Source organism: Anolis sagrei, chromosome 2 (genome assembly GCF_037176765.1).
Source record: "Anolis sagrei isolate rAnoSag1 chromosome 2, rAnoSag1.mat, whole genome shotgun sequence".
Lineage (NCBI taxonomy): Eukaryota > Metazoa > Chordata > Lepidosauria > Squamata > Dactyloidae > Anolis > Anolis sagrei.
In genome coordinates, this window is record NC_090022.1 from 175110117 (window position 1) to 175125774 (window position 15658).

The 15658-nt window shown below is 43.5% G+C and overlaps 1 protein-coding gene across 1 annotated transcript; it reads right to left on the reverse strand.

Moving 5' to 3' along the window:
- Positions 1-5380: 5380 nt before the first annotated feature.
- On the reverse strand, positions 5381-14360 carry LOC132767862 (protein SET). The gene is made up of 7 exons (XM_060763230.2): positions 13535-14360; positions 8605-8682; positions 8318-8429; positions 8076-8221; positions 7743-7822; positions 7402-7523; positions 5381-6586 (listed from the first exon to the last, which is right to left on the reverse strand). Exons 1-7 carry the CDS (start codon positions 14144-14146, stop codon positions 6474-6476), a joined length of 1263 nt encoding a protein of 420 aa, XP_060619213.2. The 5' UTR covers positions 14147-14360; the 3' UTR covers positions 5381-6473.
- Between the last annotated feature and the right edge of the window lie 1298 nt (positions 14361-15658).

Sequence of the window (15658 nt, forward strand, 5' to 3'; positions counted from 1 at the left end):
CACTACCTCTGAGGATGCTTGCCATAGATGCAGACAAAACGTCAAGAGAGAATGCCTCTAGAGACCATGGCCATACAGCCCGAAAAAACCTACAACCCAGTGATTCCGGCCATGAAAGCCTTCCTCAGACAATACATCCTTTCTTGTCGTTTGAAGCCATTGTTCCGCATCCTAGTCTCCAGGGCAGCAGAAAACAAGCTTTCTCCCTCCTCCCTGTGACTTCCTCTCACATATTTATACATGGCTATGTCTCCTCTCAGCCTTCTCCAGGCTAAACATGCTCACCTCTTTAAGCCACTCCTCATAGGGCTTGTTCTCCAGACCCTTGATCATTTTAGTCGCCCTCCTCTGGACACATTCCAGCTTGTCAATATCTCTCTTGAATTGTGGTGCCCAGAATTGGACACAATATTCCAGGTGTGGTCTAACCAAGGCGGAATAGAGGGGTAGCATGACTTCCCTAGATCTAGACACTATGCTCCTATTGATGCAGGCCAAAATCCCATTGGCTTTTTTTTTTTTGCTGCCGCATCACATTGTTTGCTCATGTTTAACTTGCTGTCCACGAGAACCCCAAGATCCTTTTCACATTACCTCAATCTAATTTGATAAGCACCAGGCTACATTTCTCTGTAGACTAACGGCAAACTCTGACTTGTCACATAAACTTCTCTTGAGAATGCTTATTTAGGGAAAAAAGCTATGAGGTGATTAGTTATTTCCTCCCAGTGTATCAAGGGATGGTACCATATTTGTGTCCATTAGCTATACCAAACTCAATAAGCCTGATGAGTGGCACAACTGTAGGGAGGTGCTTAACAATGAAGCATTCCATATTTCACAACTTTCTAAACGTTTCATGTTGGTGACTCACTTTTTAGACATGCCCCATTTTGTAACACAGTAATTCACTTTTACAAGTAAACCAGAAGTTAGACCAATCCCTTTTAGGAGATAAAAACACATACACAAACTGTAATAATGAAATGTATGGAAACAAACACATCTTATGAAAACCTTTCATTTATATTTTTAACTATATGATTTGTAAGATAACATACATTTCTAAGGCTTTTGTAATTTCTCGTTACGTTTGCATGACACACCTACGCACTGCAGCTGACACTCTAACCTGTCATAACACAGTTTGGAAAGCTCTGCCTTATTTGTGGTCATTTGTTAATATGTAAAATCTTTATGGACAGTATTCACTTCATCTGTTTTGTAGGGGTGGGATGAGTTAGACTTATTGATAATTAGTAAAAACCATAAGTGTTTTGTTGCAGTTAAATTACTAATACATTAGGTGCTTTGTGCAAACTTGGAAAAGCAATACCCTTCATTACATTCCTCCTAACTGAACCACAAGTGGCAGACTTAATGGAAACTGAAAGGTATTACATTGTGTTATTGCAAAGCCAGTGACCACATCAAAATGTAACTTCTCATATGTGGAAGGCATCCGTTTAATTCTAGAGATCAGTATGCAAGTCCTCCAGTGTTCTGTTACAGCTTTAACACATTTGTAATAAGTCTCTGATCACAGGAGGTTGAGCACGCTTCTTTTAAAATTGCACCAGGTTATTTGTTTATAGATGTTGTGAGTACTACAGGTTGAAAAGAAAGGTCAGCCGTATGTGACCCACTTCCTTCTATTCTGTGTTACTTTCTTGTTTGGCAAAAGAGTAAAAGAAAAACAGACTTTTTGCCTCTGGAAAACAAGAACCTAAGCCTCAATTATTGGTTTCTAGATTAAATCAAAATTTGCTGACGACACCCAGTTATATTATGATATGCACTTGTTGTGTGTCTTCAAGTAATTTCTGACTTACATTGGCTCTAAGGCACATATTTCAAACCTGCAGCTCATCAGCTGTTTGGACCTCCAACTCCCAGAAGCCAGAATGAGCATATCCAGTAGCCAGGAATTCTGGGAGCTGGAGTCTAAAAACACCTGGAGGGCCACACCTCTGCCTTCAGGTAACCCTATCACAAGTTGAACACCTCTGCCCTCAGGTAAACCTATCACAACCCTAGCATCATTTGTTCAGAGGGGATTTGTCTTTTCCTTCCATTGAGGCTAAGAGAGTATGAGTTGCCCATCATCACTCAGCAGGTTTCCATGGTTGAGAGGTGTTTTGAACCCTGGGCTCCCAGTTTCCTAGTCTAACATTCAAACCACTACATTACACCATATTCTAAATTAGCTGCATCCTTTACTAATGTTTTATAGTTTGTCCTATTATCCATTAACCTCAAAGCTTTCTTAATCAGCAAAGCAACTTAACTTTCCTGACATAGTGGTGACTGAAAGTCAAAATTAGCATTTCCAGACAGAACACAGGATCTTCTAACAAATCCACTTTCATCAGGCTGTTCACTAACTGTGTGAAGTGTCCTCTTACTTCCAACATATTATCCGAAGTATAGGTATTTATCAACAGACATTACAAGTGATAACCGACTGACAAGTGGAAGATAGAAGGTGAAAATTGAGATGGAAATGCTGAAACAGGAGATATTTACGATTCCTGCACAACATAATAATATTCAGAAAAGCAAGGGTTAAAGGGATATTCTGTTCCTGTAGTTCCAATTTCTAGGGAACCATGTTGGCAAAATATATCAGAAGATATTATGTACTGTGTCTCGAGTTAGCAGGCTACATAGTCAAACTAATGTTTTCTAAGATCTAGTTGAATATTCTTAACAATAAAAGAAAATAAAACATGGAAAAATTATTTTGGTAGCATGTCACTTCAGAACACATAAAGGTTAATAAGAAATTAAGTCTTTCCCTCACTAAAAATCTTGAAAAGCTAGCATGTTAAAAAAGGCTAAGATAAACACTTGTCTTCATTCCTAAATGTAACATGCATTTTTTTTCATAAAGCTAGTAGAAAACTACACAGAAATTTATCTGAATCCAGCAATGAAAAGTTAATACTTAGTAGCTACTACGACCTTTTGTTCCTGCCAATATATACCCGTATTTACTCAAATCTAGTGCAGCATCAAATGTAATGCACACCTTGATGTTCAAAACCTTGAAACAAACAAAGAAACAAACAAACCCAAAACATATTTGCTGCCAAATATAATGTGCAGCTGCAAAAAGTGCACTTTGAAATTTGGCCAAAAAAAGGTATCCATTGCAGTTGCTGTCTGCTTAGAATTGTTTATTTAAAAAGATGTTATGACACCAAATCTTCCAGCAATGTAAAAGAAAACCAGAGAAATAGGTAGCCTAACCTTTCCCTCAAGAAGTCTCTCCCGTTTCTCCTGCCTCAGCTTCCTTGGGTGAGTCTATGCTGTAGAATGAATGCATCTTGACACCACTTCAATTTTCCTGGTTCAATGCTATGGAATCCTGTAAATTGTAGTTCTACAAGCTATTTTGCCTTCTCTAATAAAGAGACCTGGTGCCTCAACAAACTAACAAATCCCATGATTCCATACACTGAACAATGGTATTCTCAGTGTTATCAAATAGCATACAAGTTTACAGCATTGGGGCATCCTAGGTGATTCCAAAGTCCTTGGGTGAATCTACACTGGATTATTGCAGTCTGACACCACTTTCACTGTTATGGTTCAGTACTATGGAATCATGGGAGAAGTAGTTTACAAGGTCTTCAGCCTTCTCTGCCAAAGAATGCTGGTGCTTCACCAAATTACGACTCTCAGGATTACATAGTACTGAGCCATGGCAATTAAAAATGGTTTCAAACTGCATTAATCCTGCAGTATAGCTGTATCCTAGGAGGGCTATGCTGGGGTCCTAGGATTAGTTCCCAAATCTACTTAGAACTGCAAAAGGGAATCACAAGCACATCTCATGGAATATTCCCCTAACTTACTGGAAGAAATTATAGGGACTAAATACTCCAAAGGCAATAACCCAAAAATAGGATTTAGAGTCTGTGTCTGCTTTCAATCCTGTGGCTGCCTTCAGGATTCTGGGGCTTGTTGTTTAGGGAGCAGCTTTTCCCATTCTCAGCACAAGAAGTCCTGTGGCTCCCTGAACTACAAGCCCCAGAACTCTGTAGGTTTTGAAGTGGGACAAGGAAAGTCCTATCTGATCATGGAAAATAAACAGGGTCAATGCTAATTAATATTTTAAAGGGAGACCCTCAATGAATACTAGTTGGGGTAAGCTATATTTCAGGTGAAGAAGTTGGAAAAAATCACTTTGTGGGGCCTTGTTTAGCAACAGCGGCTGCCTCTCCTCTCCCTCTCCCCTTTTGGCTGGGCTTCTTCATCGCCTCCCAGTCCCCTATTTGGCTTCAGAAGCAGTCTAATCTTGGGAAAACGAGGCAGAAAATCCTTTAAAAGCAAGTAGCTTTCTTCACTTGTCTTTTTCTCCTCTTTTCCCAGTGGCTACTCCATGTTTGCAAGACTCGTGGCACTTCTGAAGCAACTTCCCCTTTTACTTTGCCCCAGCAATTAGATTACAGTAATACTCAATACTAATGTGCACCCTCATTTTGGACATGTGGTTTAGTCAAAAATATGTGCACTAGACTCAAAAAATGTGATATTCTTTCACACACGCATATGCTTTCACCAACTGACTGGCTTTAACTGTAGTATCTACCAGTTGCATATTTCACACACTTTTTACTCTGGCAGATCCAAAGTTAACACCAGTCAACTTCCAATCCACTATAAAATCCAAATACAAAAAGCAGTGAGGTCCTGTTAGAGCAAGGGTCCTCAAACTAAGGCCTGAGGGCCGGATATGGCCCTCCAAGATCATTTACCTGGCCATCGCTCAGGGTCAACCTAAGTCTGAAATGACTTGAAAGCACACAACAACAATCCTATCTCATCAGGCAAAATCAGGTCCATACTTCCCACTGAAATACTAATAAGTTTATTTTTGTTAAAGTTGCTCTTCGTTTTAATTATTGCATTGTTTTTAAATGGTTTTAGCACTACAAATAAGATATGTGCAGTGTGCATAGAAATTCATTCTTCTTTTTTTTTCAAATTATAATCCGGCCCTCCAATACTTTGATGGACTGTGATCTGGCCCTCTGTTTAAAAAGTTTGAGGACCCCTGTGTTAAAGGATCTGGTACATAATTTCAAATAACAGGCTGGCAGCATTTTCCCCTTAAAATTCTTACAACAAATCTCCAAAATTGTTTGAATTTCAGCAAGTGTGCGAATTTTTGGGATGACTTGTGAAGATAAAGTAGCTTGACACTGAAAAGTTTACCTACCTGTCCCTGTCATGATTTTATAGGCCCATTCTTCATGTTACACATTCCTTGATTTCTTTAGGCTCCTCCTATTCTACCCACGCCTCTTTCCAGAATGCAAACATACAAAGAACATTGTGGATAGTGCACAACAAATCAGAGAGTAACACTTGATGATTTATACACTGTATTCTGAGTACAGAATATGAACAGCTATAGGTCTAGACCTCCCAAAAAAGGAGCCTCACACCACATTGGAAAGCTCTCTGTATATTAAGTACTTTTTTATAGTAAAAAAAAAAACAAACATACAAAGTCCTGATACGAAATATACAAAAAATCTCAGCCAAGGAAAACAGTTGCTTTTCTACAAATATCAGTAGCATTGCATAGAACAGCCTCTATAGGGTAAAGAGGACAAGGAGGGAATCCAACTGGGGATGATGCATTAAAAACATTGCTATCCATTTATACATAGAGCAGAAGGGGTTGTGAAAGCCCACACGTCCTTGATGTTGTCTTGTTCCAAGAAATGTTTCACCACCACACAGGGGGAAGCAGCCAGTCTCCTCACACAATAACCCCAAAAAGACTACTGTGCAACCAGAGAGCTATTATTGCTTCAACTAAGCCAACAGGTGTGAGGCCGCCATCTGGACCAGCAGGAACTATTTTAAATCCATTTAAATTGGCAGAATGCTGGCGACAGATGAGTCCCAAAATGGTCGGGCTTTAATAGCTGAACAGGGAGAGAAGGCTGGGATTATGTTTTGAGAGCCAGAGGCACTAACTGGCCTCCAGCAGACTATCTAAATTTGAAGTATCTACAGAGTGAGTTAAATCTTCAGAGACAGAAGTGCAGGGAAGTGCGAAAATCAGCAGCTTAATAATGCTGAATGGAACAAGGGAACCCTGAGCTGATTTGAAAAGGCCACTGGGCAGGCAATACCCTGAGTAGCCATCAGGGGACAGGGCATATATGCATATAGCCCCATACGCAGGCAAGCAGGCAGGCAGGCAGAGATGCTAAGCATCAGACTATTGAAGGGTGGGTGCTGAAGTGTGGTGGCTTTCTGCCCCCAAAAGGCAGAAAAATGCAGTCACTGCAATAAATAAGAGGACAGAAAATAATCTATGTGACTGCTCCTAAAATCTTGCACCATCACCATCATATCCTGCCATATCCAAGTGCAATTGGTCAGAGACAAAGTGCCACTGAGGTCACTGTGGGAAAGTCCAATCAGACACACTGTCTCTCCAGAATGATCTAGCCATCTTCTTCCACCTCAGAATCTTTCTCATGTGGTTTCTCAGAGGCAGAGGATTTAGCACCAGCACCATCATCTTCTGGTTCACTAAGGACCTCTTCTACAGCTTCACCTGTATCAGGAAAGTAAGATATGTTAAGATGCTTCTCAGACATGTTGACCAGAGCCATATGTTTCTGGCACACATAAACTTTGATGCTATATAGTGAGTTCTTGGTATCTGCTAGGCTATACTTTGATTCCAAGCCTCCCAATGGATACCAAAATTGTGTAGTAAAACGGTTCCTCTTCATATGAAATGGCAAAATCAAAGTTTACTTTTGGGATTTAATTTCTTTTCAATTTTTTTCAAGCTAAAAGGCTTACTGTATTGCCTACTCTCCTCTCCCACAGGTCTCATTTCCCAGCACTGGAGGTGGAAGTCCTTACTAAACCATGTGATCTCACAAGACCAGAGGTACCCAAACTAAGGCCCGGGGGATGGATATGGCCCTCCAAGGTCAATTACCCGGCCCTCACTCAGGGTCAACCTAAGTCTGAAATTACTTGAAAGCACACAACAACAACAACAACAACAACAATCCTATCTCATCAGACAAAAGCAGGCCTACACTTCCCATTGAAATACTAATAAATTTATTTGTTAAAAGTGTTCTTCATTTTAATTATTGTATTGTTTTAAGTGTTGTTGGGGTTTTTTTGCACTACAAATAAAATGTGTGCATAGGAATTCTTTTTTTTTTCCCTTCAAATTATAATCCGGCCCTCCAATAGTATGAGGGATTGTGACCTGGCCCTCTGTTTAAAAAGTTTGAGTTCCTCTGCACAAGACGCATGATTGCTCCTTAGTTCTGTGTTACCAGATTAAGGACTATTTCTCTTTTATATCTAAAAATAAAGCTTTTAAATTATTTAACCACCATTTACCTTGTCCACCCTCCTCCTCATCCATGATCTCATGTACATCTTCCTCCTCTTCTTCCTCGTCTTCACCATCATCACCATCATCATCCACAATCACTACAAAGTCATCACCATTTTCTGTCTCACTAAACACACAGAAGAGGGAAGAAATGTATCACCTCTTGGATGTAAATACAAGGCTCTTTCATGAGTCTTGAATATTTATAATTGTAAGTATCGCTCTAGCCGCACATGTTCCTTGAATGGATACACATCTGTATATAATAAAATGTTTAGATCCCTGATTAAAACTATCCTTTAAATTAGTCCTATCTGTACTCCAACCGGTCTTGTGTCCTTCTCACCTGTCTTCTTCACCATTTTCACCACCTTCGCCCATCAGGTAGTACTGCAACGGATTGGGCCAGAGATCCTCTTTAATGATCTATGAAAAGGCAAAAAAAAAAAAAAAAAAAAAGAGTATGAGAATTTTAATATTGAATGTAATGTTTTAAATGTTTAACATGTATTAATTTTAAATTGAATTTATGTTTTATATGTGTTTTAAGGGATTGAATAATTGCCATATGTAAGCCACCTTGAGTCCCCTTCTGTGTAAAGAATGGGAGGGTATAAATAGAGTAAATAAATAAGGATACTGGAGAAATATAGAACAAGGTATAGGTTGTAGCTCCCACCTCAGCAATGCGGTCTCCTGCTGGGAAGCTGTGGTCACAGAACCAGCTGAAGAAGCTGCGACTCATCTCAAAATTCTTCCGACCATGAGCCGAAGGGTCCTGGCCACGCCACCAGCGGATGGGGGTAGAATGTGAAGCCATTCTCCCTGAAGTGGATGGAGGCAAACATAGGAGAGCTATAAGCAAGCACAGATTGATACCTGGTGTTCTGCTCCTCTAAAATATTGTTCCTTGCTACATACCAGAAGAACCACATTGGAACTCCTTCACAATGACTTCGTTCTGGAAGTAGGGGTTGCTGTTGAAGTAGAATTTGATCTTGCAGCCTGACTTCGCATGGGTGAAATCTTCAACCTGGCATATCAAAGAATGTCAGAATCAAGGCTAGCAGGGGGAACTGATTATCACTACCCTGACTCAGGGGATCCCTCAGAGAGCATCCAGAACTCCACACTGGATTACTTTCCTCTTTAAGTTGGGAGTTTTATCTACCCTAGCCTCTGCACAGCTGGCTTGCTAAAGGTGTCACCTGCAGATTGGTCATGTAGCTCAGGGTGTCCTCATCCCGATCATTGATCATGGCCGAAAGCTGGGGATGGTTGAGAAACTGCAAAGTTAAAAGTCAAGGAACAAAACTTCACGTATGACACTCTAATCTTCTTGGGAGGACAAGTGAGCTACAAATGCATTGTATTAATCAGGAACAAAAAAAAAATCTAAACTCTCCCATGCTCTTTGTGTGCAATTTATCCATAAATATAGACTATGATAAGTTTCCCCCCTTTTTTTATCAGAGTCTTGCCATGGCATGAAACAAAACTCTATTCACACATCTTTCTCAGGCCCCTTCTAACACTGCCAGATAATGCAAGTTATCAAAGCAGAAAATCCACATTATGTGATTTGAACTGTATTATCTCAGTCTACACTGTCATATAATCCAGTTCAAAGGAGATGTGGATTTTATATGGCAGTGTAGAAGGGGCCTCAGTATGTCTTCCTTTTTAATTCACCTAATGAGAATTTGGGATGGAGGGGTGTTAAGACATCCTAACTTGCATGTCATTTCCTACCAAGACAGGAAAGATGGAAATTCAGAAGGGAAAACAGTTCTTCAGTAGTGTAGAAGATGTTTATCTCTTATTGGCCAAGGGACGTCCTATCAGGCTTCATGATAAACCAATGTTGTTGTTCATTCGTTCAGTCGTCTCCGACTCTTCGTGACCTCATGGACCAGCCCGCGCCAGAGCTCCCTGTCGGCCGTTACCACCTCCAGCTCCCTCAAGGTCAGTCCAGTCACTTCAAGGATGCCATCCATCCATCTTGTTCTTGGTCGGCCCCTCTTCCTTTTGCCTTCCACTTTCCCCAGCATAATTGTTTTCTCTAGGCTTTCCTGTCTCCTCATGATGTGGCCAAAGTACTTCAACTTTGATAAACCAATAGGGGAAAGGAAATGTTCTACAGTGGCCCGAGACTTGTACTCTCAGGTCCCTTTCCATACAGCTGAATAATATCCCACATTATCTGATTTTAACTGGGGTATATGGCAGTGTGGACTTAGGGCCCTTCCACACAACCAAATAATACAGAAAACCTAGGCAGAAAATCCCACAATATTTGCTTTGAACTGGGTTGAGTCCACACTGCTATATATTCCAGTTCAAAGCAGAAAATGTGGGGTTTTATTCAGCTGAATGGAAGGGGCCTCAGATATTACCATTGAAAGCAGATATTGTGGGTTATTCTACCTTAATATTCTGGGTTATATGACAGTGTGGAAGGGCTCTCAGTAGAAACAACTAAAATGGCCATCTGTTGGGGTTACTTTGTGCTCTTCCTGCATGGCAGGGAGTTGGACTAGATGGCCAATATGGTCTCTTCCAATGCTATTATTTAAAGGCCTCTTCCACAGAGCTGAATAAAATCCCACATTATCTGCTTTGAACTGGAATATATGGCAGTGTGGGCTCAAATAACCCAACTCAAAGCAGGTATTGTGAAATTTTCTGCCTTGATATTCTCGATGATATGACTGTGTGGATGGGCCCTATGATTCTAACATTGGAAACCACTGGTATGAATGTCATTGGAGTGAAACATTCACTCAGGGTTTTATTCTGAGCTATCCATGGTGCTGAACCTACTTATCTGTATCTTATCCAGCACTTTGAAAGCCATCACTGACAATCTTAAACTTAATGAATAGAACACCTATCCCATCAATTGCTTATTCCACATTGGAACATCCTCTGAGAGCTTTACAACTTCTTCTTTGGTCTGTGCAATTTCAACAAAAACACCCATCTACACTGGCCATGTAATGCAGGTTGAAGCTAACTCCAAGCTGTGGTGGTCAGACAAGGAACGTTGCCAAAATTGCAGGAAATAATGCCTCTAATGCACATCAGTACTCCAGGGATTGTGTCATTCCCCATTGGGACCGCACTTGATTCCAGGATTTCCTTTGTAATCCTTTGCACAACGAAACCACTGTCTTCAATACTGGTTTGAAAATGGTCAGAGTATTGTCAAAGGCTTTCATGGCTGGAATCACTGGGTTGTTGTAGGTTTTTCGGGCTATATGGCCGTGTTCTAGAACAGGGGTCCTCAAACTAAGGCCCGGGGGCCAGGTACAGCCCTCCAAGGTCATTTACCCGGCCCTCGCTCAGGGTCAACCTAAGTGTGAAATGAAGTCAAAAGATGGAGCCTCCACCACCTTCCTCTCTGCCTTGGAGTGTGGTGGAGGCTCCTTCTTTGGAGGCTTCGAAACAGAGGCTGGATGGCCAACTGTTGAGGGTGCTTTGAATGAGATTTTCCTGCTTCTTGGCAGAAAGGAGTTGGACTGGATGGCTTGCCAGATCTCTTGCAACTCTAGGATTCTATGACTGCCCTAGGAGTACACCCCCCTTGTACGAAGGTCTGTTTATTTCCCTGTCTCTCTATGAGTTCTCCCTTACAAATAATTCTGCCCCTTTATCTCACCCTGAGTTTTTAAATCATTTTATGTACATGCAGCCCGCCCATTGTCATTTGGATTACTGTTTTTTAAAATGGTTTGTGTTTATTGTTTATATGCTTATATGTTTTATACTTTAATGTTATGTTGTATTTTATTATTATTATTATTAAACTTTATTTGTACCCCGCTAGCATCTCCCAAAGGGATTCGATGCGGCTTACAACAGGCCGGAGCCCAGCACAACACAATACAACAATACAATACATAGCAAATAAAACAGTTAAAGCAGAGAACAGTGGCAATAAACAATACAACGGGACATATTAAAAAAAACTGAGTCGGCTGGAGTGGGGTACATGGTTAAAAGTGCTGAAAAAAGTGTCGGGGGGATGTGAGATTAAAGTATAAGTGCGGTGTGCGTTGAGAGTATTTTATTGCAATTTGTTGTGCGGGTTTGGCCTCGTGTAAACTGCTCCGAGTCCCCGTTGGGGAGATGGTGGCGGGGTATAAATAAAGTTTATTATATTATTATGACTTAAAAGCACATGACAACAACAATCCTATCTCATTAGCCCAAAGCAGGCCCACACTTCCCACTGAAAGACTAATAAGTTTCTATTTATTATGATTGTTCTACATCTTAATGATTGCATTGTGCATTGGAATTCATTCCTGCTTTTTTCAAATTATAATACGGCCCTCCAACAGTTTGAGGGACTGTGACCTGGCCCTCTGTTTAAACAGTTTGAGGACCCCTGTTCTAGAACATGGCCATATAGCCTGAAAAACCTACAACAACCCAATGGTCAGAGTGTAGATGGGGCCTCAGGGGACTTCCGCACAGCTGAATAAAATCCCACATTATCTGCTTTGAACTGGATTATCTGGCAGTGTGGACTCAGATAACCCAGTTCAAAGCAGATATTGTGGGATTTTCTGCCTTGATATTCCTGTCTGGAAGGGCCCTCAGGCAGCTTTGGTAGGTATTGTCGAAGGCTTTCATGGCCGGAATCACTGGGTTGTTGTAGGTTTTTTCAGGCTATATGGCCATGTTCTAGAGGCGTTCCCTCATGACATTTCGCCTGCATCTATGGCAAGCATCCTCAGAGGTAGTGAGGTCTGTTGGAACTAGGAAAAAAGGTTTATATACCTGTGGAATGACCAGGGTGGGACAAAGGACTCTTGTTTGTTAGAGCTAGGTGTGAATGTTTCAACTGACCACCTTGATTAACATTTGATGGCTTGACAGTGCCTGGGGTAATTTTTTGTTGAGAGGTGATTAGATGTCCCTGATTGTTTCCTCTCTGTTGTTTTGCTGTTGTAATTTTAGTTTTTTAATACTGGTAGCCAGATTTTGTTCATTTTCATGGTTTCCTCCTTTCTGTTGAAATTGTCCACATGCTTGTGGATTTCAATGGCTTCTCTGTGTAGCCTGACATGGTGGTTGTGAGAGTGGTCCAGCATTTCTGTGTTCTCAAATAATATGTTGTGTCCAGGTTGGTTCATCAGGTGCTCTGCTATGGCTGACTTCTCTGGTTGAAGTAGTCTGCAGTGCCTTTCATGTTCCTTGATTCGTGTTTGGGCAATGCTGCGTTTAGTGGTCCCTATCTAGACTTAAAATTACAACAGCAAAACAACAGAGAGGAAACAATCAGGGACATCTAATCACCTCTCAACAAAAGATTGGGCACCACAATTCAAGAGAGATATTGACAAGCTGGAATGTGTCCAGAGGAGGGCGACTAAAATGATCAAGAGTCTGGAGAACAAGCCCTATGAGGAGCGGCTTAAGGAGCTGGGCATGTTTAAACTGAAGAAGAGAAGGCTGAGAGGAGATATGATAGCCATGTATAAATATGTGAGAGGAAGCCACAGGGAGGAGGGAGCAAGCTTGTTTTTTGCTTCCTTGGAGACTAGGAGGCGGAACAATGGCTTCAAACTACAAGCGAGGAGATTCCATCTGAACACGAGGAAGGATATCCTGACTGTGAGAGCTGTTCAGCAGTGGAACTCTCTGCCCCGGAGTGTGGTGGAGGCTCTTTCTTTGGAAGCTTTTAAACAGAGGCTGGATGGCCATCTGTCTGGGGTGATTTGAATGCAATATTCCTGCTTCTTGGCAGAATGGGATATGACTGGATAGCCCATGAGGTGTCTTCCAACTCTTTGATTCAATGATTGCCCCAGGCACTAACAAGCCACACCAAACAACTGCCAGGCCATCAAATGCTAATCAAGGTGGTCAGTTGAAACATTCACACCTAGCTCCAGCAGACAAGGGTCCTTTGTCCCACCCTGGTCATTCCACAGATATATAAACCCTTTTCCTAGTTCCAACAGACCTCACTACCTCTGAGGATGCTTGCCATAGATGCAGACGAATTGTCAGGAGAGAATGCCTCTAGAACATGGCCATATAGCCCAAAAAAACCTACAACAACCCAGCTTTGGTAGGGTTTCCTTCCCTTCCCGGTGAGCCCTCCACAAAAAAGCGATAGGATACGGCGGTGACCCAGAAGCCCGGGATGTTCTGGATGATCCGGTTCCGTCGCTCCAAATGCGGGCGCCGCATGTGGCCGAACTTGGCCTTGAGGCGGGCGAAGGTGCGGCTGGCCTGCTGGTTCACGGCCTCCAGATCCACCTGCACGGCCTCCAGCGCCTCCAAGTACTGCTCCGTTTTGCGAGGGGGCTGGGGCCTTCCTCCGCCCTCCTCCTCCTCGTCGTCGTCATCGTCGTCCTCTTCCCCCACGGAGATGACCGAGCACTCCTCCTCGGCCGCTCTCCGCCTTTCCCGGGCCTCCTTCCTCTTCCTCCGCCCCTCGCGGCCATCCCCGCTCTCCGGCCGGGCGGCTGTTTCGAGGCCCCCCTTCGCCGCGCCGTCTGTTTCAGAGCCCCCCGCGGGTGGATCACGCGCCGTATCCAGGCCCCCCTTCGCCTCCGCCGCCGGGCTGTCGCGCGCCTCCTGCTGGTTGGCGGTTTCAAGGCTCCCGCCGCCCCAAGCCGTCATGTCAGCCAGCGCTTGGGCCGCCTCGGTTTCTTTCTGCAGTTGGCAAGCTGGGTCTAAGCGCCGCTGCTTCGGGGCTGGTGGGTCCCCGCGCCCACCGTCCCCACTCATGGTGCCGGGACCCACACCGACCGCGCCGACGGAGCAAAGCAATGGGGGGCGGGGAAGGGGAGTCGCCGCGCGCCCAACTGCCGACTGAGGGGGGAGAAGGGAGCGCGAGACCTGAGGGTGGGGGAAGGGCGCGAGCGGACGGAGCGCTCTAACTGCCAAAGCGCGAGGATCCTGCGCAACTTCTTCTCATTGGTCGCGGCTGAGCCAATCGTGGAGGCGCTCCCTCCCGCCCAGTTGACGATATCAGCGAACGTCAGCCGACTCTAATAGGCAGTCGCCGACAAGGTCCCGCCTTCCTTCTACACCACGTGGGTAATTGAAACGGTGATAGGTTAGTCTACCTTCCTTCCCGCTCTCTCATTCGCCCATCATCTGCGGAGCCTTATTACCTCATCTCCCTTTCTCTCTCTTGTTTCGCTCCCGTCCTCCGGAAAAGAAACAACGACTCTTGTGAACGTCAAAAAGAGGCGCATGCGTACAATGAGTGTACCAAACTCTTCCTTGGCGCATGCGTATTGCGAGGCTAATGGCTAACGACAAAATGGAGTGGATTGGCAGGGTTGGGATCTGTAGAGTCCAGCGCGGTGTTGATGGCGTCATACTGTTTCCAGGAATGGGGACAGGCAAGAGTGAATCATTGTACAATTTGTTTTCTTTTCGAGCAACAGAAAGTCATCATTAGCTCCAAATTTCTGGTTGACTTCTAGTGACCCCTTCAGTTTTTCACAAGGGTTTTCTTAGGCGGCTTCCACATAGCTGTCTAAAATTCACACTAAACTGGGTTATATGACAGTGTGGACTCAGATAATCCAGTTCAAAGCAGACATTGTGGATTATCTGCCTTCATATTCTGGGTTATATTGCTGTGTGCTGACTGGCACAACCTGGGGATCACAACCAGATACAGTGAAGACATCTGCCCCTGCGCTGTGCTACTCTGCTGCTGAGTACGCATGCCCAGTGTGGAACACATCTCACCACACTAAAACAGTGGATGTGGCTCTGAATGAGGCATGCCGCATTATCACGGGGTGTCTGCGCCCTACACCACTGGAGAAATTACACTGCTTATCCGGTATTGCACCACCTGACATCCGCCAGGAAGTAGCAGCCAATAGTGAAAGGACCAAGGCAGAGACATCGCCAGCTCATCCCGTTTGGGTATCAGCCAGCACGTCAACGACTTAAATCTAGAAATAGTTTTCTAAGATCTACAGAGACACTCGCTGGAACACCTCAGCAAACGAGAGTCCAAAAGGGGAAGGCTCAAACCCAGCACCTCAACCAATGGCTGATACCAACTGAGAGACTCCCTCCTGGGCACACAGAAAACTGGGAGACTTGGAAGGTGCTGAACAGACTGCGCTCTGGCACCACGAGATGCAGAGCCAACCTTCAGAAAAGGGGCTACAAAGTGGAATCCACAACATGCGAGTGTGGAGAAGAGCAAACCACTCTGCAATGCAACCTGAGCCTTGCCACATGCACAATGGAGGACCTTCTTGCAGCAAC